Source organism: Pyrus communis, chromosome 10 (genome assembly GCF_041283825.1).
Source record: "Pyrus communis isolate YQ-2024b chromosome 10, ASM4128382v1, whole genome shotgun sequence".
Classification (NCBI taxonomy): Eukaryota; Viridiplantae; Streptophyta; class Magnoliopsida; order Rosales; family Rosaceae; genus Pyrus; species Pyrus communis.
This window is the reverse complement of record NC_142574.1, coordinates 33055605-33078898: the sequence shown is the minus strand read 5'-3', so window position 1 is coordinate 33078898 and position 23294 is coordinate 33055605. Positions and strand designations below refer to the sequence as shown.

Sequence of the window (23294 nt, the reverse complement as noted above, 5' to 3'; positions counted from 1 at the left end):
AGCCTGCAGCAGACAGCTCCTGAAAATTAACCCTACTACTACACATGACATGACTCACACAAAGGGATGTTTACCATATGCAATTCAAATCTTAGTTACACAGAGTGATATCATTGTGAAAGACTGTTAGAGACCTCAAACTTAATTAAGACAATCGTATCACTGTATAAAATGATCTTAATTTCTACTTAAATGATAATTAAGCTTACTGTTGTTGGCGTTAATTGAACGTACAGCGAATCGCACCAAACCTACAAACGTGCTTTTAGATAGGGTTTGGTTTTTCATACGTTTAAAAGTGCTTTTGGTAATTAGGTTTTGGTCATTTAATGGTGCATCATATTTCATGAGAATGCCAAAAGCTGAAACTTGAAAGAAACTGAAAGATAAGTAGGCACGCACGTTTGTCTTTCATCATAATATGCCAATTAAGCTAGCTTAGTGGGCACAGTGACTACGACCATGACCAAAGCCCTATTCCTTGTTTTCAAAGATCTGTATATCATGGCTGTATGGGATGGGATATGGGACAACGACCTTCGATTCTAGGTCAGGAGAAAAATTTGCCTACATTTTCGATGCCAAATTAGTGGCGAATATCATAAGTCATGAACTGTCAATTTATATGTTGTAATTTTTTTACGTGTTAATTTATGATTCACACGTTGTTGCATCGATAGAAAAAACACGCTGTTGCTTTTCAAGTGCAAGAAAGTTCTTGGCAACGCATGATTCTTGGAATCTACGATCCCTGGTTGGCACCAAACCTTTTTGGCTTAGCAATTAGCATGCGCAATCACAAACATCATTCACCAAAAACAAACAGCTGTAGATACAGTCTCTTCTCTTGTGGCCTAAATCGAATCCCATTTTCTCAGACATTGGATTGATTGTTGGATTAAGACGTAAGAGATAACTAATTAACATCAAACATGAAAATGCACATCCTTTTCTTCTTTCTTTGGTCTAAATAATATGTATCCACACTTTTATTTATTGTGGTTGTGAATTTTATTTGATTTATTCAATTCAATCATAAAAAAAAAAAAAAGGTAATGCGTAGAAATTACCTCGTTTTCGGTTTGATTAATATGTTCATTGCAAATTCCAATCGTATTTATTAGGTTTCTTTGGTGATGGTTGCGTTGCCATAACTTTTGGCAGAAGCCACAATGATTCTCAATGCTGGCAAATGGTCCACCTTGTCTAATCAATCACCTTTTGGGTTTTACAGCACAGATCTGGAGCGTTCTTTGTTCACTTCGGATTCTGAATTTATATGGTCCAGGACTGGCCCGACTGGGTGCACTCGGGAGTGGTCGAGCTGGGGCCTATCTATGAACTGGGTTATAATTTCGTGAGGCCTGAAATTTGGCCCATCATGACATATCGTAATTCGATCAAGCCCAAGCTGAAGACAGCATTGCGTAACCCTAGGGCAGCACATGATGGGTCTTGGCGTAAGTTACAGTTCAACGGCTTTGTGTTCAAGCATTTTGCCACAAGTGTTGTTAGTACAAGCACATTGAAAGCTTCATGAAGAAGCAAAGTGTTCTATGAAATAATAGCACTTTCATAATTTTATGTCAAAAATGCAGTCAAAAGCGTTTTATGTTGTCAAAAAATGCTTGCAGCCACCTCAAAGCAAGCTTAAATATTCTTACTAGAACAACTTTTTGAAAAGACACTTGGAAGTGCTTCAGAAAGAAAAACATGTATGGTTGCCTTATGATATATAAACGCTTTAAATTTTTTATGTCAAACACGGTTCAAAAACATTTTTGATTGTCTAAAAACACTTTGAACCACAAGTTCATGTTCTAAACCCTAATTTCACGGGATGGATGTGATATAGAGGCTTCCATATTCTGACGTGATGATGGCTTACAGGCTTCCAAAGAAAAGGCAGACCAATGTGGAAGCCATTCTTACCGACGTGTTGATGGCTCCAACTAGTTAGTAGGCTTGAGATAATTGAGAAAGAATGGTAACAGTAGGTGAGGGGTGTAAATCAGCTTTTAATTGGATGGACTAACATAATGGACAATTAATTAATTATTAATTATATATGCAAAAGAGTAACCCCTGTACGAAAACCCACGAAGATCTATAGTTTTGGGTCAAAATTGAGCGCTTACCAATTCGCTCAAGTCATCCTCCTCACCGGCCAAGTCTCCTTATTATAGGAGAGAGTTGTTAATTTCAGCTTTAACTAAGATTAGGTCGTCTATTAACTAGTCTTAATCCCACCTACTCCACCAAGGAATAAAAGACTGATAGCTAGGATTATGCATGCATCACTAATATCTTCAGTCTTTCTTTTCAGAGTTCTTTAAAAAATGTAATTCACCAAAATGGGTAAGATTCCACTTAAGAGAATAACAATTACATTCTCGTATTAAACTTACATAATTCAATCATCGTCTTTTTTCTTTCTACAAACTCTTATTTACTTATAACATGTAGATTGAAAAAATCAAAAGAGAATCGATAAACAAAAATGAACAAAACTTGAATAAAGAGAAAATGAGTGCTGAAAACATATTCTCGTGTAAGTATTACATCTTGTTGTATATAAAAATTTGAAGGAAAAGCAACATCAAAGACTCTGGGTAACGCTATTATATAGAATTTGATTAGTACATATGTATGTTGACCCGTTAAACTTAGGCTTAAAGTTCAACAAAGATTTGAAAACCACATTCCTGTTTAATTAATAGACAACAGAAAACGACAGGTGAGTCTGCCAAAAAATGAATCGTACATTTGTGATGGAAAAACATTCTTTTTGTTGGGCCATGCATTTTGTATAGTATGAAACTGTGATGTTTTTGTGATTCAATTCCTAATTGCTGTGTGTTTTGTAATTGAAATTTAGAACATGCACCAGACCAGGGTACATATGTCCTTTCAATTTGTCAGCTTGAGAGAGGTCTGTAGGCCTTCAACTTTGTTATTACCTACCTGCAGGGGCTGTGACCGGATGAACTGCATCCTCTCCGGGACAAATCATCGGAATCCTACTGAGCGACAAACACAGATAGTTGGATTTCGATCCAATGATTACAATTATTATAAAGATTTATGTTTGTAACCGTTTCATCGAAATCCAATAACCTGTGTTTGTCGCTCAGCAGGATCCGAAAGATTTGCCTCGGAAAGGATCCAGGTCTGTGACCGGACATGCCGATTTCTTTTTTTTAATATATATTTTTTTAGACAATATTGTCGACGCAAATTTACAAATATCTACGCTTTGTGTAGTGATATTCCTCACTGTTTGAATGTTCACCGCCTTCGCCGTGTTCGAAAGACGACGAAGAAGAAACGACAAAAGACGGCGGCAATGCATGAAGACCTGGAACCGTGTGAACGGCGGCTGTTGTGGGCCGCTCTCCGGGCTTTTGTGGGTCCCAACGGGACGTTGTGTCAAATCCTGTACGTCGTTGGGGTTGGTTTGGTTTGACCAGCTACAGCAGCCAGGCTTCAATTTGAGGAGATTTTCTGTTCACCTGCTCAGCTGTACGCCTAACCCCAACCTATCCCTTTGTTTCCTCCATATATGCCTCCGTGGTCCGTGGAAGTGGTAAACGAAACGTTTTGGGCGAGGCCGAGGCGGAGGAAGCTAGTACATGTGATTTCATCCAACGTAATGTTAAAAAGACTAAATTTATAGATAAAATTTTAAAAATTAAAGAATAAGGAAGTTAATAATTGGTGTATTACTTAAATATTTATAAATATGCTTATTCCTATTAGTGACACATCATTTAGTTTGTAAATTTAATCTTTCTAGTATTACCTTTTGATTTATTAACCTGGTTTTTTACATCAATTCGAAAAGGGATCCTCTTTGGATCCCTTCCTCCTAATCCACAAAATCAGAGAATACGTGCCGTTGAAATTTGATCCAACAGCTACAAACAAGGGTCCACTTTAAAAGTTACAATAACTTTAACCGTTGGATTAAATTTCAACGATACAGATTCCTTGATTTGATAGATTAAGACGAAAGGATCCGAAGAGAATCCTTTTCCCACCCATTCAACACGTACGTACTGTAGCTTCAGTGGTACTTTAACCCTGCATGTCGCTTTAATTTGACTTTTGTTAGTCTAAGTCTTTAGTGCACCATCCTATGAAATTGCTCCAATGAGGACAACTCGGATGGTGTTAATGGTCAAGTTTAGCTTACTTTGAACTAGTTCACAGTTTGTAACATGGGTAAACGGATGTTGAGTTTAAATTTAGGGTTAATATTAACATAATTAATTTTAAAAATTTGTTGTTGACATTTTAAAAATCTTATTTTACGCTTCAAACTTTCTATAATTAGAAGGAAAAAAAATACACTTGTGAGAAATGTAAAATGAAAATTTTGAAATGCTAATAACAATTTTCAAATTTTATTGTAACATATAAGTTGGTTATATCACTCGTCAATTTCAATTTATGTAAATTATTATTACCTCATCAGACTATTACATTTTTGTCCTAAAATGGTGAAATGAAAATCCTATGAAAGAAATTATCAACGTTTAATAGTGATATCTTGATTAATTGATCAGTTTATGACTTAACAGGATTAATTAGAAATGAAGAGAACTTTCTGTTGACTTACTTGCGGTTCAATTAAAAGTAAGAAAAAGGAAAATCATCAAATGCTTTGGTTTTCGATGTTTTAAACATACAAATGTACTGTTATTTTACAAGGCATGTGGGACGAAGAGTTTGAGAGACCTTGTTCTCAAAGCCGACCGACTATCTTGTTGAAACGTTGATTAAAATCGAAGAACAAAGTTGGGCAAGCAAGCAAAAAGGCAGGTGTGAAAAGATAGAAGAAAAATAAAGTATATTTTTTTCTAAATAAAGAAGTTTCAAACTACAAGTGGAAAAATGGAACCTTCCCCAACAGACTAGCCAACGACTTCAAAGACTCCACACGCCACCAACAACTCTTATATTTACACCCCATTTTTCTTTGCAACACCCCAAACTTCCTCACACCCCCTTTGCTTATTTTAGCAAAAAGGTCCGATCTTGTTATAAAAGCTCTCAACTTTTTCCACATTCTCAATTCCCCTTCTCCAATTAAATAGAACCCAGTTGAGATTTTCCTTCAAAAGCACTTTTTTCAGAAGCATTTTTCAGATCTCACAACCATGGCTTCCAGGCTGAGGCTTGCGGTGGCCTTCTCTGTTCTGCTCTCTCTCTTCTCACAATCTTCCTACGCCCAAACGACAGCCTGCAGGAACTACAAATTCACCAGCAACAAGATCTTTACCTCCTGCAGCGACTTGCTGCATCTCAACTCCTTCCTCCATTGGACCTTTGACCAGTCAACGGGAAAGCTCCAGATGGCCTACAGGCACACCGGCGTCTCCGCCTCCAGCTGGGTCGCGTGGGCCATCAATCCGGACCTCAACAGCACGTCGTCCGCCATGCCCGGCGCCCAATCTCTCGTCGCTTGGCCGCAGTCCAGTGGGACTCCGAAGGTGTACGCGTCGCCGATCCAGGGCTACTCGACCAAGCTGGCGGAGGGCAAGCTGAAGTACGAGGTCACGGACTTGACGGCGGAGTATCTGAACAACGATGAGATGATCATATTTGCAACCTGGGCGCTCCCTACCAATTCCACCACCATTCTTCAGGTCTGGCAGGAGGGACCTGTTTCGAGTGGCGCTCCTGGCATTCACAGCACTGTCGCCGCCAATCTTAACGCCAAGGGGACTTTGAATTTGCTTTCCGGCGAGACAGCATCCACCGGCAGTGGCAGCTCAACCACTAGAAAGAAAAACGTAAGTGAATTGTGAATTGACTCAATTTTTCTGTGCTTTAATCTGATCCTTATACTGCTTGTTCTGAAATTTGTTTCCCTTAGCAATCTTTTCTTGTTTTCAATTAATTCACAATTTTTCGATGCTTTGTTCGGTTTTCTTGATAAAAGTCTTTGATATTTCAATGTTATTATATTCAAGAAATATAAATTAATTTTTTTTTATATAAAAAGTATTTATTTTTTAATTGCATCTATGACATAGTCCTTTCAGCTATTGGAAAATATCAGTGTAAACTAATTTAAACTATGAGGAGATATTAGAACTCAAGTAGCGAAATCCGCTCTAGATAATGTGTTATGCACGCTTCTGGAAAATGTAAATTAATCTTTAATTATATTAGTTGATGAGGATCTGTTTGATTGTGTTAAAATTTCTTCGAATTGGTGGTCACTTGTTTGGTGTTTGTAATTTAGAGTTTTAATTAAGGTCTTGAGAAATAGTCAAACCCCCTAAATTTTTTTGGTCATTTTTTATACAAATTACAGATTCACGGAGTGCTGAATGTAGTGAGCTGGGGAATCTTGATGCCTCTTGGTGCCATGGTAGCAAGGTACTTGAGGGTTTTCAAGTCCGCAGACCCTGCATGGTTTTATCTTCATGCCGCTTGCCAGACCTCGGCATACGCCGTTGGGGTCGCAGGATGGGCCACTGGTCTTAAACTCGGTAGCGATTCTGCCGGCGTCCAATATGACACGCACAGAAACATTGGGATCACCCTCTTCGCCCTTGGAACGCTTCAGGTAATTCAACCTTCTTCTCTACCTAACAGTGTTGTAATGTGTCTTTGATCTTTGCCCTAGCATGTACTAAGTGAAAGCTCTGAATCTCGACGCAGGTGTTCGCTTTGCTTCTGAGACCCAACAAGGATCACAAGTTCAGATTCTACTGGAACATGTACCACCATGCAACTGGGTACGCTGTTATCATCCTTAGCATCGTCAACATCTTTGAAGGATTCGACATCTTGAAGCCTAACAAAAACTGGAAGAATGCATACATCGGCTTGATCATTGCTTTCGCTGTCCAAGCTGCATTGTTGGAAGCTTACACATGGTATGTTGTATTGAAGAGGAAGAAGTCTGAAAAGCCAACGCATGCTGCGAACGGTGTCAACGGCTATGGTGCTTAGAGGTCGGAGAGACGAAAAGCAGAGTGGACGGAATGGTTTGTTAGACGGAGGAAATGGCTCTTTCGAGTTCTTCCACCTCTTTCGCGGCCCTTCTGAATACATTTGTTGTTGCACCCTTTTGTATATTTATGGCATGAGTGTTTGTGTACGCGTGTGTGCGTTCGGGATTAGAGGTTATTCTTTGGTAAAAATTCGTTCTTGGGCAGTCCCTGCGTGAACTTTGTATTAGTCATGCTGTCCGAGATAGAGATTTAATATATTTGTTACTTACTCATTTATACCTGTATTTTCTCCTTTTATAATTGATTTAATTATTGGGAAATGATTTCGGTACTCTTTTTTTCACGCCTGCACTTCTCTATTTTCTAAGCCCTTGGATTGAATGAATCGGAGAATCAAGGGTCAAAAACCACAGAGAGGAGTACAGAAGGAGAAAAACAGACGGAATTCATATCGCTTGGTTTTTCCATCTCATTATAAATTTGTTTCTATATCAACTTCCTGATGTGAGCTAAGCATGACTTTAATTTCACATACTCGAAACATCAAATTCATTTGTGAACCTATAAACATACAACAAATACAAACATTGCCAACGATATGTCATCAAATAGGTTCGACAATTAATATGCCATTGCACATGCCCTAAATTACCATTTCAATGTTCCAATGGGTATTAACTTACACCCATGTAATCAAATGAGGAATCCAATTTATTGCTTCATGGAGAGGATGTTTAACTTGAAAGATTTGATAGAGTGAAGAAGCTGACTCATTCCGAATCTCGCAAAACCTCAACAAATGCATCCTTAAGCAGAGGGTTTGATGCTGCTACTCTTTGAGATGTGATGCCAAACTCCTTACCAGATCTGATGCAGAAAATTACATCCAATTCTCGACGTAAGTAGAAGTGTATATACACATGATGTTACATGCAAGTTTCAAGTTTTGTTAGCAAAAAGATAGACGTTATCGATCTGCCAGTAGTGTACGCTTCAAAGAGAAGTATTTCTATTGCCGACTCAAATTAATTCTTGAATGATCTTAAGCTGAAGATAAAGTTACTTACGGATCATACACACACCCTCCGGCTTCTGTAACAATCACAGCACCACCTGCAACATCCCTGAGGCACACGAAAAACCAATGTCAATCACTTACTGGCTAACACTAAAATTAACAAGCATAGTAGAAAGATCATACCAAGGACCCCCAAAGCCAAGCTCATAAAATAGATCAATCCTCCCACATGCAATTCCACAGAGGTTCAGTGCACAGGAGCCGCTCATGCGAATAGATCTCACCTGCTCAAAAGAGAGAATAATATACAATTGGGATGCCAACTCAACTCTGAAGATTAGCATTTGAAAGTTCTGGTTCTACCTTAAATAGTAAGCGATTAATTCTCCCTGTGGTTGCATCCACTGTTAGGTTATCACGTTTTACTCCAACCTGCTCTTCCAGTACAACAACATATGAGGGCTTTTAATATAAAAAAGTTTTTAACATTTATCATGTTTGCCACTGTATAACTCTTCATTGAACTAACATATTTATGAAAAAAAATATATAATGCATATAAAGATTCAGCTTATCTACTTTCGTACAAATTCAGGTGCTATTATGCAGGAGCATATAATATACCAAAGCATCATCTACAGTGACATTAACTAGTCTTTGAAACAAGAAATTGTTAATCTATACCTATTTCTACCTTTATCCCACCACAGAGTATTCAACACAATATGCATGGTTATGTGACTTACATTCTCATCCTATAACATCTTATCATTTACCAATTTCTAGTCCCATTTTTTAACTAAAACGTTCGCGGTGGGCTTTATTTTACATGGGGATTGGCTAGAGAAACAACAAATCACCCCATTCATGTAAAACAATGACAAACCACCATCCATCAATCAGTCAACTCTATACCTCAGTTGCAAGGAGAGACTTCACAAGTTCGTTCTTAGATGATACTGCAGTAATTCAAAACATTATTAAGCACTAAATAGGAAATCTTTTAATCATTTAGAAACAACGAAGTTGATGCTTAAAAACAGAACAATCACCTTTTATGGGATTTCCATTGAGAAATGCACCTCCTCCGCATATGCCAGTAAAGAGCTACGTATAATGAACCCCAAGTTAGCACACTTTCCTCAGCTAGTACTACTTAGAGAGCAAGTTTTCACATTTCAGCAGAAGCTATTCACTGTAAAACTTATAATTCTGACCATTCATAATTGTATCATCTATTAGAACAAGAGTCATAGCTAACCACTGGAGTTTAACATTAGTGGAGATAAGAATCCTAACCTCGTCAATTATTGGATTGTAAACAACACCAACTGTAGGTATCTTTCCAATTGTAAGGCCGATTGACACACAGACAAGGGGGAACCTATAACAGCAATAAGAATTAATCAGCATAGCGAAAATAAACAAAAATCTACAACACAAGAATTGATTTTTACCCATGTACAAAGTTAGTGGTTCCGTCCAGGGGATCAACTATCCATGTGGGGTCATCAGTCAGCTCCGTTACACCATTAGCAGCAGTAGTCTCTTCCCCAATGAACTAAAATTAACACCGACTAAGAAAATTCAGAGCATGTAGAGAACAAACTAGTCTTAGGAGATACAATGCTATTCTAAGCACCAATGGTGAACTTTGCTGATACATCGGGATGAAGAGTTAACCTTATGATTGGGGTAAAGCTGCTTGAGATGATTAAATATTAGATCTTCGCATGCCTTATCAGTTTCCGTGACCAAATCCACCTGCACTGCCCAACAGATTGGAAGATTAACAGAAAAGTAATGTTTTGATCATGAAATTTCATTTTGCTATATCTTGCACCCAACAGTGAGCTACCTCAAACCACATAATATAACTTTCTCCATTCATATTCTAATTCAACGCAGCATTTGGCTGCCACAGGCGAAAACTTATTCGAAACTCTTTAATCAATATATCTTCGATGCTTGTTAAGTAATCGAATTTTAAATCTTTCACTTAAAAACTATTACGCTAACATTGAATCAGCAATTATACTTCTAAAATCCAATTACCCAAACACCCATTTGATTAAACAACTAAAAAAAAGAAGAAAAACAAGTAAAAAGACCTGGCCTTTGTGCTCCACATGCTTGGTCTCGTAGAACCCTTTTCGAATTATCTGCAATGAAATCATACAGCACACAGATTGCACACTTTGTTTCAATTACTGCTGAGTGAAATTTAGATGAAACAAAAATTAGTTAAAGGAGCGGAGGGGACTGACCTGGCCGGCTTTCTTGGCTGCATCAACGGCGGAGGAGAGGAACTGAGCAAGCGAATCTACAACCCACCACAAGATTTTACGAAACAAATTGCAGATTAATTTATATAAAAAAGATGAAGGACAGAAATTGGAGAATTTTATTAAAGATTGAACGATATGAAGAGAATCTACCGTTTTCCGCCATTTTTACGGTCTGATGAGAGAAGGAAATGCAGATTGAGTGATCCTAGGAGTCTAGGAGATGTTAACGAGTGATGGAGGCGATGTGTTCAGTGTTCGAGCTTTTCACGTAGCTCCTGAATGAAGCTACCAGGTGACTGAAACTGATTAAATAATTAAATTAAATATATGGGCCATTCGCTTATGGCATAAAGTATATGCCATGTTGCTTGCTGTAGCTATCCCAATGTTTTATTTCTTCATCATAAAATAAAGTAAAATGCTATTTTTCTAGTTATTATTATTCTTAAAATAACCTCTAATAATATTTGAATATTTTTTAATTTTTTCAGAAAAATAAATATTAAAGTGTTGATAAGCCCAGCCGAGTCTCTACTCACTGTTAAAGTCTCTCTTCCTGATTTTTATTCTAGTTAGAATTCCATAATTCAATTAGTTTCCAGATCTCGAACCAATTGCAACTCTTATTCCTTCCTTCTTTCACTCCAGACCCCCAATGCAACCACTTCTCCCCTCCCAAATCCCACAACCAAACATCGCATTCCTAAATTTTCATCCTCATGCTTCCATTTCCAACATTTACGACAACCAATGCCACCCCTCCAGTCCAATTCTTTCTTCTGGTCTCCCATTTTCTGTATGACTGTTTTACCTATAATTGCCCTCCATTAGTCACTAATAATATTTTTTTTAGTATAATGATATATTTTATACTAGAAGGGGGGAGTTTAGAAGCCACACAATAAACAACCTAATTTGGTATTAAATTTATTATTCACATGATTCGAAACTAAGTGAAGATGAATGTCACTAGACTTTAGTACTGAGTGAGATAGTTCTAAACACGCGTAGTTTCATTTTGGGAAATATTAAATAGATTATCTGAAAAATGGGACTATCCAAGGACCCTCACCCTCTGCCATCATTTTTTTTCTTTTTGGTATAACGTTTTATAATATTAATACAAATTAACGTTAAATTATAAAATAACAAAGAGTTATACTTTTAAGAGCGTACTTATCATTTATCTCTTCCTTTTGGACGAGGGGCTGGGGAGACCGTGTCCCTAAAGCTTCGGAAATTTCCGATCAAATGGGTCCAGAATCGAAAAGCAAGAAAACCGAAACGTACATGAAGCCGAAGAGACATCCTGCACCACATAAAATACGGAGAAAGAATAGGAAACTACTACTTGGATTGTAGTACCAGATTCGCTTCAATTGTATATACTAGCCTTCATACATGCAGTGCTCATGTGTAGAAGGTATTTTTTTTAATTATAGTATGCTACACGTAATTTACATATTTTAAATATATTTATATACGTAAATTGACAAAAGAAAAGTCAAATATTTGAAGTAAATGAATAATCTTAGATCATGTTAGAAGAAATCTCTCATAAACCAATTAAAGCAACTGAATCTACATAAAAAAATCAGTCTCTATAGAATTTACATTAAGAATAGAGAAAATAATATTTAATAAACAATTGATTGAATCACATCATTGTGAGGCTTAGCCCACCCCCTCCCTTTTAGTGTAGATAATATCATTTGTTAAAAAAAAAAAATTTGATAACTAATTTAATCATATTATTATCTGCGTGCGAAATACCTTATTCGTGCTACGCGCGATTTACACGTTTTAAGTGTATTTATATGTTTAAATTGATAAAAGGAAAATCAAATATTTGACGTAAATTAATAATTTTAGATCATGCTAAAAGAAACCCCTCATAAACCAATTAAAGCAGTTAAATCTACATAATAAAATCGCTCTATAGAATTTACATTAAGTATAGAGAAAATAATATTTAATAAACAACTGATTGAATCACATTATTATTAGCTCATTGTGAGGTTAAGCCCACTCCTCCCCCTTTGTGTAAACAATATCGTTTGTTAAAAAAAATTCATTTGACAACTAATTTAATCACATTATTATCCATGTGCGAATGGCCTTTTTTATAACCAACATTACACACCTCTTAAAATGTTTTGAACGTGGTTAAAAATAGAGAAAATAATATTGAATGAATATCTAATTGAATCACATTATTGCTAACATATTGTACTAATTAAAAAAGTAAAAAAATTATTAATTATTAAAAATAAGCATTGTTAAAATGACAAAAATACCTCTGCATTATTTTGGGATGACTTTGAATTTTTTTGTCTTGGGGGCCTTTTTATCTTTTTATTTTATTTTATTTTATTTTTTTGTTGAAGCTTGGTGACACAAAAAATAGTATTCACCTTTTGTGTTGGCTTTATATATAGATGCCATGTTGCTGTAGCTATTCCAATGTTTTATTTCGTAATCATAAAATTAAATTAAATGCTATTTTCATAGTTACTATTATTCTTAAAGTAATCTCTAATAACAAATATTTTTTAGTTTTTGAGAAAAATAACTATTAAAATGCTGATAAGCCTAGCCGGATCTCTGCTAACCACCATGTGACATCCCGTCCCGGAAATATCGAAACGCACGTGTGAAATTACAACTTTGCCCCTAGTTCGTTTTTGTCACGTTATGAGTTGTTTTGTGTGGTGTGGCATGTGTTGGACCATACACATACACACACTCACAGAAACTGTCACTATCCCTTTCCCTCTGTCTCTTCCCTATCTCTCTCTCCCCCCGAGCTCCATTCCTTATTCTTCCCTCTGAAAACGTACGGACAACACACAAAATCACCTAAACCTTAGCAGATCGAGGGAACCAACTACACCATTGAACTCGTGAGGTCGAGGCGAGCACAGCCATACCATTTTCAGGTGAGAAATCCTTCGTTTTCACGTCGATTCGACAATGGCCGACTTGGGTACTATTCATGCAAGATTAATCTAGTATGTTTTTGGGTTTTTGAAGCTCATAGGTGCCTTAGTGAGGTCCCAAGGAGCCCCGGAGTGCTTCGTTGGACGAATTTGGACGTCGGGATCGTCCTGCTTGAAGTTGGCCGGTTTTGGTTGTTTGCTCAGGTAAGATCGCGTAAGTTTTAGCCCTTAAAACTTGTATGGATGTGTTCTACTAGTCTAGGACTTCATTTTGGTTCAAAAATCACGAAAAACGGTTGAGAAACGAGTGAGAAAACTCGAGTTGCAAGTTTCCCAGTTTTCCGGCGCCGGAGACTGAACGGAGAAGGTGACGGAATATTCCGTCAGAGTTGACGGAATATTCCTGACGCCGTTAACGGAATCTGTCAAAACTGACGGAATATTCCTAACGGCGTCAGTTGACGCTGTCCGTGTGCGCCACACGTGCCTGCGCGTGGCCGTGCCTTGGCCGGCGCGTGGGGGCGCGTGCGGCGGAGGAAAATTTTTCTAAAATTAAGGTTGTGATCCTGAGGTTGTGTAGAGCATGTTGGTATATTCATTTGTCCATTTTGAGCAATGTATGAGAAGTTATTACGAGAAGTTGGTTATGTGCTTTAAAGTTAACGTTTTTATAGTTATTTCGCATATAGGTGACACATACCCCGAGGATGAGCGTTCGCACTCGAGGCAGGGGGCTACGACCCTTCCACTTATCAGTGAGTGGACTTTTGTTTTCCGTATATACCTATATACATTTATATTCCCAGAAATTGATTAAAAAAAGGGTTATTTATGTTATGCCATGCACTTTATTATTATCGTTTATGCATCATTGCATGCATTAGTAGTGGCATGCATACACATATGCATATTGGGTGCTGTGGACGCACAGGTAAGTGGTATTCATATTTACATACAGCAGTAGTTTGAGATGCTTAAAGAGCTCATAACCTGCACCCCCGGTGTTAATGCTCCCGCCCAGTGTAGGGCACAGTCCTTCACGTGATGTTCACCTCCCGCACCACACGCTCAGCTTGGATCCAAGTTAGGTGCACAGTCTTGTCATACAGACCACATTAGGTGGTTCCGACTCGTAGGTGACCCACGATTATTCGCACAGCCTTCACGTGATCGTAGCACTAGAGCGTATATATATATGTTACACCTAGGCCTGTCGTACAGACCACTTTAGGTGGTTCCGACTCGTGGGCAGGTTCAGTTATTGAGTTTGAGATTTGAGCTCTATATGCAGCCGTACATGTCACATTAGGTGACTCCAGCTGCCAGATGTTATGTTATTGATGTGATTTATACCTGAGCATTTGCATATTATTATGAGACTTTGACATGGCATAATGTTGAGCATGTTTGGCATACCCTTGAGCATGATTGGCATTTTTATACGTACGTATATATGATTATTTTCTGGGAAGTATACAGGTTTTACGGCAAGGGGTTAGAATGTATTTTGCTAAATGGTTTTCAAAGAGCTTTGTTTTTGCCCACTCACGCTTTTGTTTTGCGCCCCTCCAGGTTCTAGTTGATTAGCAGTTTCGGTGGTATTCCCAGAGGATTCTCCCGGCTTTTCTGACAGATACTCACCAGCGTAGGGTCACCTTTGGGTGTACTTATGTCGCAACTTTCTTTTGGACTGCTGTAGACCTGCTATGAAATTGTCTTTCACTTACGCTAGCACTTGTTTAGTACTTTGTTTGCTAGTTTTTAAATTATTCGTACTTTTATATTATTACTTTATTAGCTTCCGCACGTGCACATGGCTACGTCACCTTCGTGTGACGGCCAGCACGCTCCGACCTCGGTCGGGGTGTGTCAGTTTGGTATCAGAGCCTAGGTTTGGCAGTCCTGTGTCCTTGTGAGTATTCTAATGGTTTTGGTGTCTTCTGTCAGAATTATGCCTCCTCGTCGGGAACCACGTCGTTCTTCTGAGTCTAGCTTCCCCGATGTTGCTCAGTTGGGGGAAGTTTTTGCTACAGCCCTTCAGTCAGTGATGCGCCCTCCCCAGAGGACTCCTCTGGAGACTATGTACAATCTGAAGTTAGATAAGTTTAAGGGCAGTGAAGGGCATGAGGGCGCAGAGCGCTGGCTAGAACACATAGAGAAAACTTTCCGTGTGCTGCATAATCAGGGGAACTTTCCTATGGAGAGGTGGGTCGAGACGACCTCATGGTTTCTGGATACGGAGTCTGCAGCTTGGTGGGAGCAGGAGCTTCGTAGGTTGACTCCAGATCAGAGGACGGATTGGAATGTTTTTACGGATTTGTTTAAGAGGAGATATGTGCCCCCTGAATACATTGACTGTAAGAAGCAGGAGTTTACCGAACTGAAGCAGCGGAAGATGTCGGCGAATGAGTATTATCGTAAATTTACTGATCTGTTGCGCTACCATCCTGATGTTGCTGGTAATCCAGCAGAGATGCTCCGTCGTTTCCGTTTCGGCACCAGGAAAATGTGGCGTTCTATGGCGACTACCACACACTGTGAATCATACCAGGATTTTTATGAGATACTGCTGAGAATTGAGGACTCTGAGAATATGTCGAGCGACACTGATGAAGAGAAGGACGGCAACCAAAAGAAGGATGACAAGGGTAAGGGTCAAGCATCGCTCGGGCCTCGCCAGACTCAGAACTTCAAGAGAGGTGGAGCTAGTTCTAGTTCTTCGAGTGGTGGCTTCAGTGCCACTGGACAGGGTCGAGGAGGTAGATTGTCTGGTGGCGCTAGAGGCCAGAGGCAGGGCGATGGTGGGCGAGGCAGAGCCCCAGTTTGCCGTAGGTGTAACAACCGGCATTTCGGCGAGTGTAGACGTGGTAGCAGTGGTTGCTTCACGTGTGGACAGATGGGACATAGAGCGGTGAATTGTCCCCAGGGTCAGCAGCAGCAAAAACCGCAGCAGACCTTTATGCCACCACCTGCACCATTCCAGCAGATCCAGGGTCCTAGTAGCTACGGCCAGACGGGTCGAGGTGGTGCTTACCACTATCAGGGTGATGCTGTCCCTTATGCTCCGGGGCAGTATCAGTACCCTCAGGATCCCTATTCCCAGGGTGGCTATCCCCAGTATTCAGGCGGCTATATGCCGTATCCTCCAGCTCCAGCGGGTGGTTCTCAGTGGTATCAGGGAGGACAGTATCAGCAGGCTGAGATTGCCACTAGCAGTGCAGGGTCTTCGAGACAGTCGGGTCAGCCCAGCCAGGGGCGTGGTGCTCAAGGACGCGGCGTTCAGGCGAGCAGAGGCCGCGGCGGACGTCAGCAGGGCCAAGGGCGTCTTCACAATATTTCCCTGCAGGACGCTCAGAACAACCCAGACTTGATTATGGGTACGTTGAACATTCTTGGTTGTTTTGCTAGAGTCTTAATTGATTGTGGAGCTACACATTTCGTAATTTCTCATACATTTGCTCAAGTGACGCAACCTCGCCCCACACCTCTAGGGTACGATTTAGAGTTCGCTATGCCTAGAGGAGAAAGATGTGTTGTAGATTGTGTGTACCCAGGATGTCCAGTGATCATAGAGGGTGTTGCTTTGTCAGCCGATCTTATCCCGTTAGATATTGTGGACTTTGATGTGATTCTGGGCACGGATTGGTTGCATTTCTATCGTGCCAACATTGACTGTTACGGGAAAGTAGTTACATTTCACCGACCTGGACTACCTGTGGTTACTTTCGTGGGTGAGCAGAGTGGGGTGAGACACGGCGTTATTTCAGCGCTGCGAGCGAAAAAGTTGTTATCTAAGGGTTGTCAGGGGTATCTAGCTCATGTGGTGTTAGATGAGGCTGTTCCTAACAGAGTTGAGGATGTGAGAGTGGTAAGACACTTCCCTGATGTATTTCCCGAGGATTTACCCGGTTTACCCCCAGATCGAGACGTGGAGTTCACTATTGAGTTGCTTCCAGGTACTAATCCTATTTCTTTAACTTCTTATCGTATGGCTCCCACGGAGTTAAGGGAATTGAAGGTTCAGTTGTAGAAGTTAGTGGATAAGGGATTTATTCAGTCTAGTACTTCGCCTTGGGGCGCTCCAGTTTTGTTTGTAAGGAAGAAGGATGGAACTTTGAGGCTATGTATCGACTACAGGCAATTAAATCGGGTGACGATTAAAAACCGTTATCCATTGCCTCGTATCGATGATTTGTTCGATCAGCTGAGAGGTGTTTATGTGTTTTCTAAGATAGACTTGAGGTCTGGTTACTATCAGCTGAAGATCAGTAGGGATGATGTCCCTAAGACGGCGTTCATGACTCGTTACGGTCATTACGAGTTTCTGGTTATGTCATTTGGGTTGACGAATGCACCAGCTGCTTTCATGGATTTGATGAATCGGGTATTCCAGCCTTACTTGGATAAATTCGTTATTGTCTTCATCGACGATATTCTGGTGTATTCTAAGTCGAAGGCGGAGCATGTTCGACATCTTACTTTGGTGTTGAAGAGGTTGAGGGAACACCAGTTATATGCTAAGTTTAGCAAGTGCCAGTTCTGGTTAGATCAAGTTGCGTTCTTGGGGCACATCATTTCTGCTCAGGGTATTTTGGTTGACCCTCAGAAGGTTGCAGCTGTGGAGAGTTGGGAGCAACTGCGAACCGTCACCGAGGTGAGAAGTTTTCTTGGTTTGGCGGGGTATTATCGGAGATTCGTTAGGGATTTTTCGGTGATTGCCTTGCCATTGACGAGGTTAACGAGGAAGGATGTTAAATTTGAGTGGGATGATAGGTGTGAGCAGAGTTTCCAGCAGTTGAAGCATTGTCTCACTCATGCACCTGTTTTGGCACTCCCAAACAATAGTGGTGATTTCGAGGTTTATAGCGATGCTTCCTTGAATGGTCTGGGATGTGTATTGATGCAGCATGGTAGGGTGATTGTTTATGCTTCGCGGCAGTTGAAACCTCATGAGTTGAATTACCCTACACATGACTTGGAGTTGGCTGCTATCATCTTTGCGTTGAAGTTGTGGAGACACTATCTTTACGGAGAGAAGTGCAGGATCTTTACAGATCACAAGAGTCTCCAGTATCTCTTTACTCAGAAGGAACTTAATCTTCGTCAGCGGAGGTGGTTGGAGTTGCTCAGCGATTACAATTGCACGATTGATTATCACCCTGGTCGTGCGAACGTAGTGGTTGATGCACTTAGCAGGAAGTCACAGGGTCGTATTAATGCGTTGTACGCGAGTCGTGTTCCTCTTTTGGTGGACTTGCGTGCTACGGGAGTAAGGTTAGAAGCAGAAGATCGAGAAGTGGCGCTACTTGCTAATTTCCAAGTTAGGCCAATTCTTATTGATCGGGTACTTGAAGCTCAAGTAGCTGATCAGGAAACTCAAGAATTAATCCAAGCTTGAGATCAAGGAAGGAGGCGAGACCTCAGAGTTCGTGATTCGGATGACATGTTGATGCTAGAGGATAGAATGTTCATGCCTAATAATGTGGAGTTGAAGAAGGAAATTCTCGATGAAGCACATATCTCGGCTTATGCCATGCATCCATGAGCTACTAAAATGTATCATACCATTCGACCATTTTATTATTGGCCGGGTATGAAGAGGGAGATAGCCGAGTATATGAGCAGGTGTGCTGTTTGTCAGTAGGTTAAAGCAGAAAGAAAGAAGCCGTTTGGGTTGTTACAGCCGCTTCCCGTTCCAGAGTGGAAATGGGAAAATATCACCATGGATTTTGTGTACAAGTTGCCGCGTACACAAAATGGCTTTGACGGCATTTGGGTGATCGTCGATCGACTTACTAAGTCGGCTCATTTTATTCCTGTGAGAGAGAAGTATTCTTTGAGCCGTTTAGCGGAGTTGTTTATCTCGAAGGTGGTGAAGTATCATGGTGTCCCAGTGAGTATTGTCTCGGATCGTGATCCACGATTCACATCGAAGTTTTGGGTGGCTTTTCAGGAAGCTTTGGGCACGAGATTACTTTACAGTACGGCGTATCATCCACAGACAGACGGACAGTCAGAGAGAACTATTCAGACGTTGGAGGATATGCTGCGAGCTTCGGTGTTGCAGTTTGGTGATGCTTGGCACCAGCGGTTAGATTTGATGGAATTCGCTTACAACAACAGCTTTCATTCGAGTATTGGCATGGCGCCATTTGAGGCTTTGTATGGCAGAGCTTGTCGTACACCGTTGTGTTGGTCAGAGGTTGGTGAGAGAGTTTTAGTGGGTCCGGAGATTGTCGAGGAGACTACTCAGAATGTTCAGGTGATTAAGTCTAACCTGAAAGCAGCTCAGGACAGACAGAAGAGTTTAGCGGATCGGCATGCTACGGACAGAACGTATGAGGTCGGAGACTGGGTATTTCTGAAGCTTTCACCATGGAGAGGTGTCGTGCGGTTTGGAAAGAAGGGGAAGTTGAGTCCCAGATACATCGGACCATACATGGTCACAGAACGAGTTGGTGAGGTAGCTTACAGGTTGGAGTTGCCTCCGGAGTTGGCTAGAGTGCATAACGTCTTTCACGTGTCTATGCTCCGACACTATGTTGCTGATCCATCTCACGTGATACCTCCTCAACCGCTCGAGATTAACCCAGATTTGACGTATGACGAGGAACCGGTGACGATCATCGATTGGAAAGAGAAGGTTCTGAGGAACAAGACGGTGAATTTAGTGAAAGTTTTGTGGAGGAATCATTCAGTTGAGGAAGCTACTTGGGAGACAGAAGATCGGATGAGGGATTTGTATCCTCGATTATTCTTTGACCACTAGGGGTTGTTACTTGGTTGTTTTGAATTTCGGGACGAAATTCTATTAAGGTGGGAAGGTTGTGACATCCCGTCCCGGAAATATCGAAACGCACGTGTGAAATTACGACTTTGCCCCTAGTTCGTTTTTGTCACGTTATGGGTTGTTTTGTGTGGTGTGGCATGTGTTGGACCACACACACACACACACTCACAGACACTGTCACTCTCCCTTTCCCTCTGTCTCTCTCTCCCCCCAAGCTCCATTCCTTCTTCTTCCCTCTGAAAACGTACGGACAACACACAAAATCACCCAAACCTTAGCAGATCGAGGGAACCAACTACACCATTGAACTCGTGAGGTCGAGGCGAGCACAGCCATACCATTTTCAGGTGAGAAATCCTTCGTTTTCACGTCGATTCGACAATGGCCGACTTGGGTACTATTCATGCAAGATTAATCTAGTATGTTTTTGGGTTTTTGAAGCTCATAGGTGCCTTAGTGAGGTCTCAAGGAGCCCCGGAGTGCTTCGTTGGACGAATTTGGACGTCGGGATCGTCCTGCTTGAAGTTGGCCGGTTTTGGTTGTTTGCTCAGGTAAGATCGCGTAAGTTTTAGCCCTTAAAACTTGTATGGATGTGTTCTACTAGTCTAGGGCTTCATTTTGGTTCAAAAATCACGAAAAACGGTTGAGAAACGAGTGAGAAAACTCGAGTTGCAGGTTTCCCAGTTTTCCGGCGTCGGAGACTGAACGGAGAAGGTGACGGAATATTCCGTCAGAGTTGATGAAATATTCCTGACGCCGTTAACGGAATTTGTCAAAACTGACGGAATATTCCTAACGGCGTCAGTTGACGCCGTCCGTGTGCGCCACACGTGCCTGCGCGTGGCCGGCGCGTGTGGCCGTGCCTTGGCCGGCGCGTGGGGGCGCGTGCGGCGGAGGAAAATTTTTCTAAAATTATGGTTGTGATCCTGAGGTTGTGTAGAGCATGTTGGTATATTCATTTGTCCATTTTGAGCAATGTATGAGAAGTTATTACGAGAAGTTGGTTATGTGCTTTAAAGTTAACGTTTTTATAGTTATTTCGCATATAGGTGACACATACCCCGAGGACAAGCGTTCGCACTCGAGGCAGGGGGCTACGACCCTTCCACTTATCAGTGAGTGGGCTTTTGTTTTCCGTATATACCTATATACATTTATATTCCCAGAAATTGATTAAAAAAAGGGTTATTTATGTTATGTCATGCACTTTATTATTATCGTTTATGCATCATTGCATGCATTAGTAGTGGCATGCATACACATATGCATATTGGGTGCTGTGGACGCACAGGTAAGTGCCAGGTAAGTGGTATTCATATTTACATACAGCAGTAGTTTGAGATGCTTAGAGAGCTCATAACCTGCACCCCCGGTGTTAGTGCTCCCGCCCAGTGTAGGGCACAGTCCTTCACGTGATGTTCACCTCCCGCACCACACGCTCAGCTTGGATCCAAGTTAGGTGCACAGTCTTGTCGTACAGACCACATTAGGTGGTTCCGACTCGTAGGTGACCCGCGATTATTCGCACAGCCTTCACGTGATCGTAGCACTAGAGCCTATATATATATGTTACACCCAGGCCTGTCGTACAGACCACTTTAGGTGGTTCCGACTCGTGGGCAGGTTCAGTTATTGAGTTTGAGATTTGAGCTCTATATGCAGCCGTACAGGTCACGTTAGGTAACTCCGGCTGCCAGATGTTATGTTATTGATGTGATTTATACCTGAGCATTTGCATATTATTATGAGACTTTGACATGGCATAATGTTGAGCATGTTTGGCATACCCTTGAGCATGATTGGCATTTTTATACGTACGTATATATGATTATTTTCTGGGAAGTATACAGGTTTTACGGCGAGGGGTTAGAATGTATTTTGCTAAATGGTTTTCAAAGAGCTTTGTTTTTGCCCACTCACGCTTTTGTTTTGCGCCCCTCCAGGTTCTAGTTGATTAGCAGTTTCAGTGGTATTCCCAAAGGATTCTCCCGGCTTTTCTGACAAATACTCACCAGCGTAGGGTCACCTTTGGGTGTACTTATGTTGCAACTTTCTTTTGGACTGCTGTAGACCTGCTCTGAAATTGTCTTTCACTTACGCTAGCACTTGTTTAGTACTTTGTATGCTAGTTTTTAAATTATTCGTACTTTTATATTATTACTTTATTAGCTTCCGCACGTGCACATGGCTACGTCACCTTCGTGTGACGGCCAGCACGCTCCGACCTCGATCGGGGTGTGTCACACCAAGGCCTCTCTTCCCGATTTTTATTCTAGTTAGATTTCCCGATCTTAAGCCAATTGCAACTCTTATTCCTTATTTCCCTCCCTCCAAACCCCAATACAACCACTTGTCGCCCCAAATCCCACAACCAAACCTCGCATTCCTAAATTTTCATCCTCATGCCCCATTTCCAAAATTTACGACAACCAATCCCACCCCTCCAGTCCAATTCTTTCTTCTGGTCTCCCATTTTATTTTTCAAAATTTTAAAGAACTATTTCGTTAGTAAAATGTTTGAACAACTATTATGAATGATTAAACTAGGTGAATAGGAAATGATCAAAATATTTATTTAAAGGAATTGAGATGGTTGCAGGGAGATGGTAAACAGAGAAGAATTTTTTTATTGAGTTGGTCCTTCGATATCATTTTATAAGAGTTAAATTAGTGTCAAAAATTTAGTGAAAAGTGTATGGGAAGATAAGACAGCACGAGTAACTTTATTAGTAGATAAAAATATTAGGTTTAATTACACTAGTGCACACGAGACGTTCGTATGACATCAATTTAAGGAAGACAAGGGCTCTCTCACGCATGCCACTTCAAAACGCGTTTGACAGATTTTTGAGAAACTTGAAGATTAAAGGCATCAAGGAGACAATTAGATGAGACCCACTCGTCGGAATGAGTGAGACCAAATATAGGGTGTCATATTCTTGTGAGTATACATATCGCATGGCCAGCTCCGAAGTGAAATGCGAAAAATGACTAGAGAAATTATGCCAAATATTATATCTAGTCATTTGATGGTAAATGCCACTGTGATGGGGGAGATAGATTCATAGAATATGCCAGTATACGGCGTTCGTTATTCCTTGTTCGCCCGTGATTCATAATTTCACGTCTCGTAATAACAGCATATGATTGGAATCTGGATGAAGTGCCAGAAGATGATCGCTGTATTCTCAACGTGACAAAAAGATATGCTGCTTTGATCATGAGAAACTTCAACATATTCCTACTAATTTTAGATTAACTACGGAATCCGGAGCGCTGTTACACGCA

The 23294-nt window shown here is 40.6% G+C and overlaps 3 protein-coding genes across 3 annotated transcripts; 2 read left to right on the top strand and 1 right to left on the bottom strand.

Annotated features, from left to right (window-relative positions):
- Window positions 1–4864: 4864 nt before the first annotated feature.
- Window positions 4865–7243, top strand: LOC137727882 (cytochrome b561 and DOMON domain-containing protein At4g17280-like). The gene is made up of 3 exons (XM_068466718.2): window positions 4865–5798; window positions 6326–6580; window positions 6676–7243. Exons 1-3 carry the CDS (start codon window positions 5163–5165, stop codon window positions 6967–6969), a joined length of 1185 nt encoding a protein of 394 aa, XP_068322819.2. The 5' UTR covers window positions 4865–5162; the 3' UTR covers window positions 6970–7243.
- Window positions 7244–7503: 260 nt separating this feature from the next.
- On the bottom strand, window positions 7504–10682 carry LOC137727883 (inositol-phosphate phosphatase). The gene is made up of 12 exons (XM_068466719.2): window positions 10428–10682; window positions 10257–10312; window positions 10101–10151; window positions 9673–9753; window positions 9447–9550; window positions 9289–9373; window positions 9042–9096; window positions 8905–8948; window positions 8353–8421; window positions 8173–8273; window positions 8039–8095; window positions 7504–7838 (listed from the first exon to the last, which is right to left on the bottom strand). Exons 1-12 carry the CDS (start codon window positions 10438–10440, stop codon window positions 7742–7744), a joined length of 813 nt encoding a protein of 270 aa, XP_068322820.2. The 5' UTR covers window positions 10441–10682; the 3' UTR covers window positions 7504–7741.
- Window positions 10683–15140: 4458 nt separating this feature from the next.
- On the top strand, window positions 15141–23265 carry LOC148693953 (uncharacterized). Its single transcript, XM_088678139.1, has 2 exons — window positions 15141–16593; window positions 23147–23265. Exons 1-2 carry the CDS (start codon window positions 15141–15143, stop codon window positions 23263–23265), a joined length of 1572 nt encoding a protein of 523 aa, XP_088534265.1.
- Window positions 23266–23294: the final 29 nt, after the last annotated feature.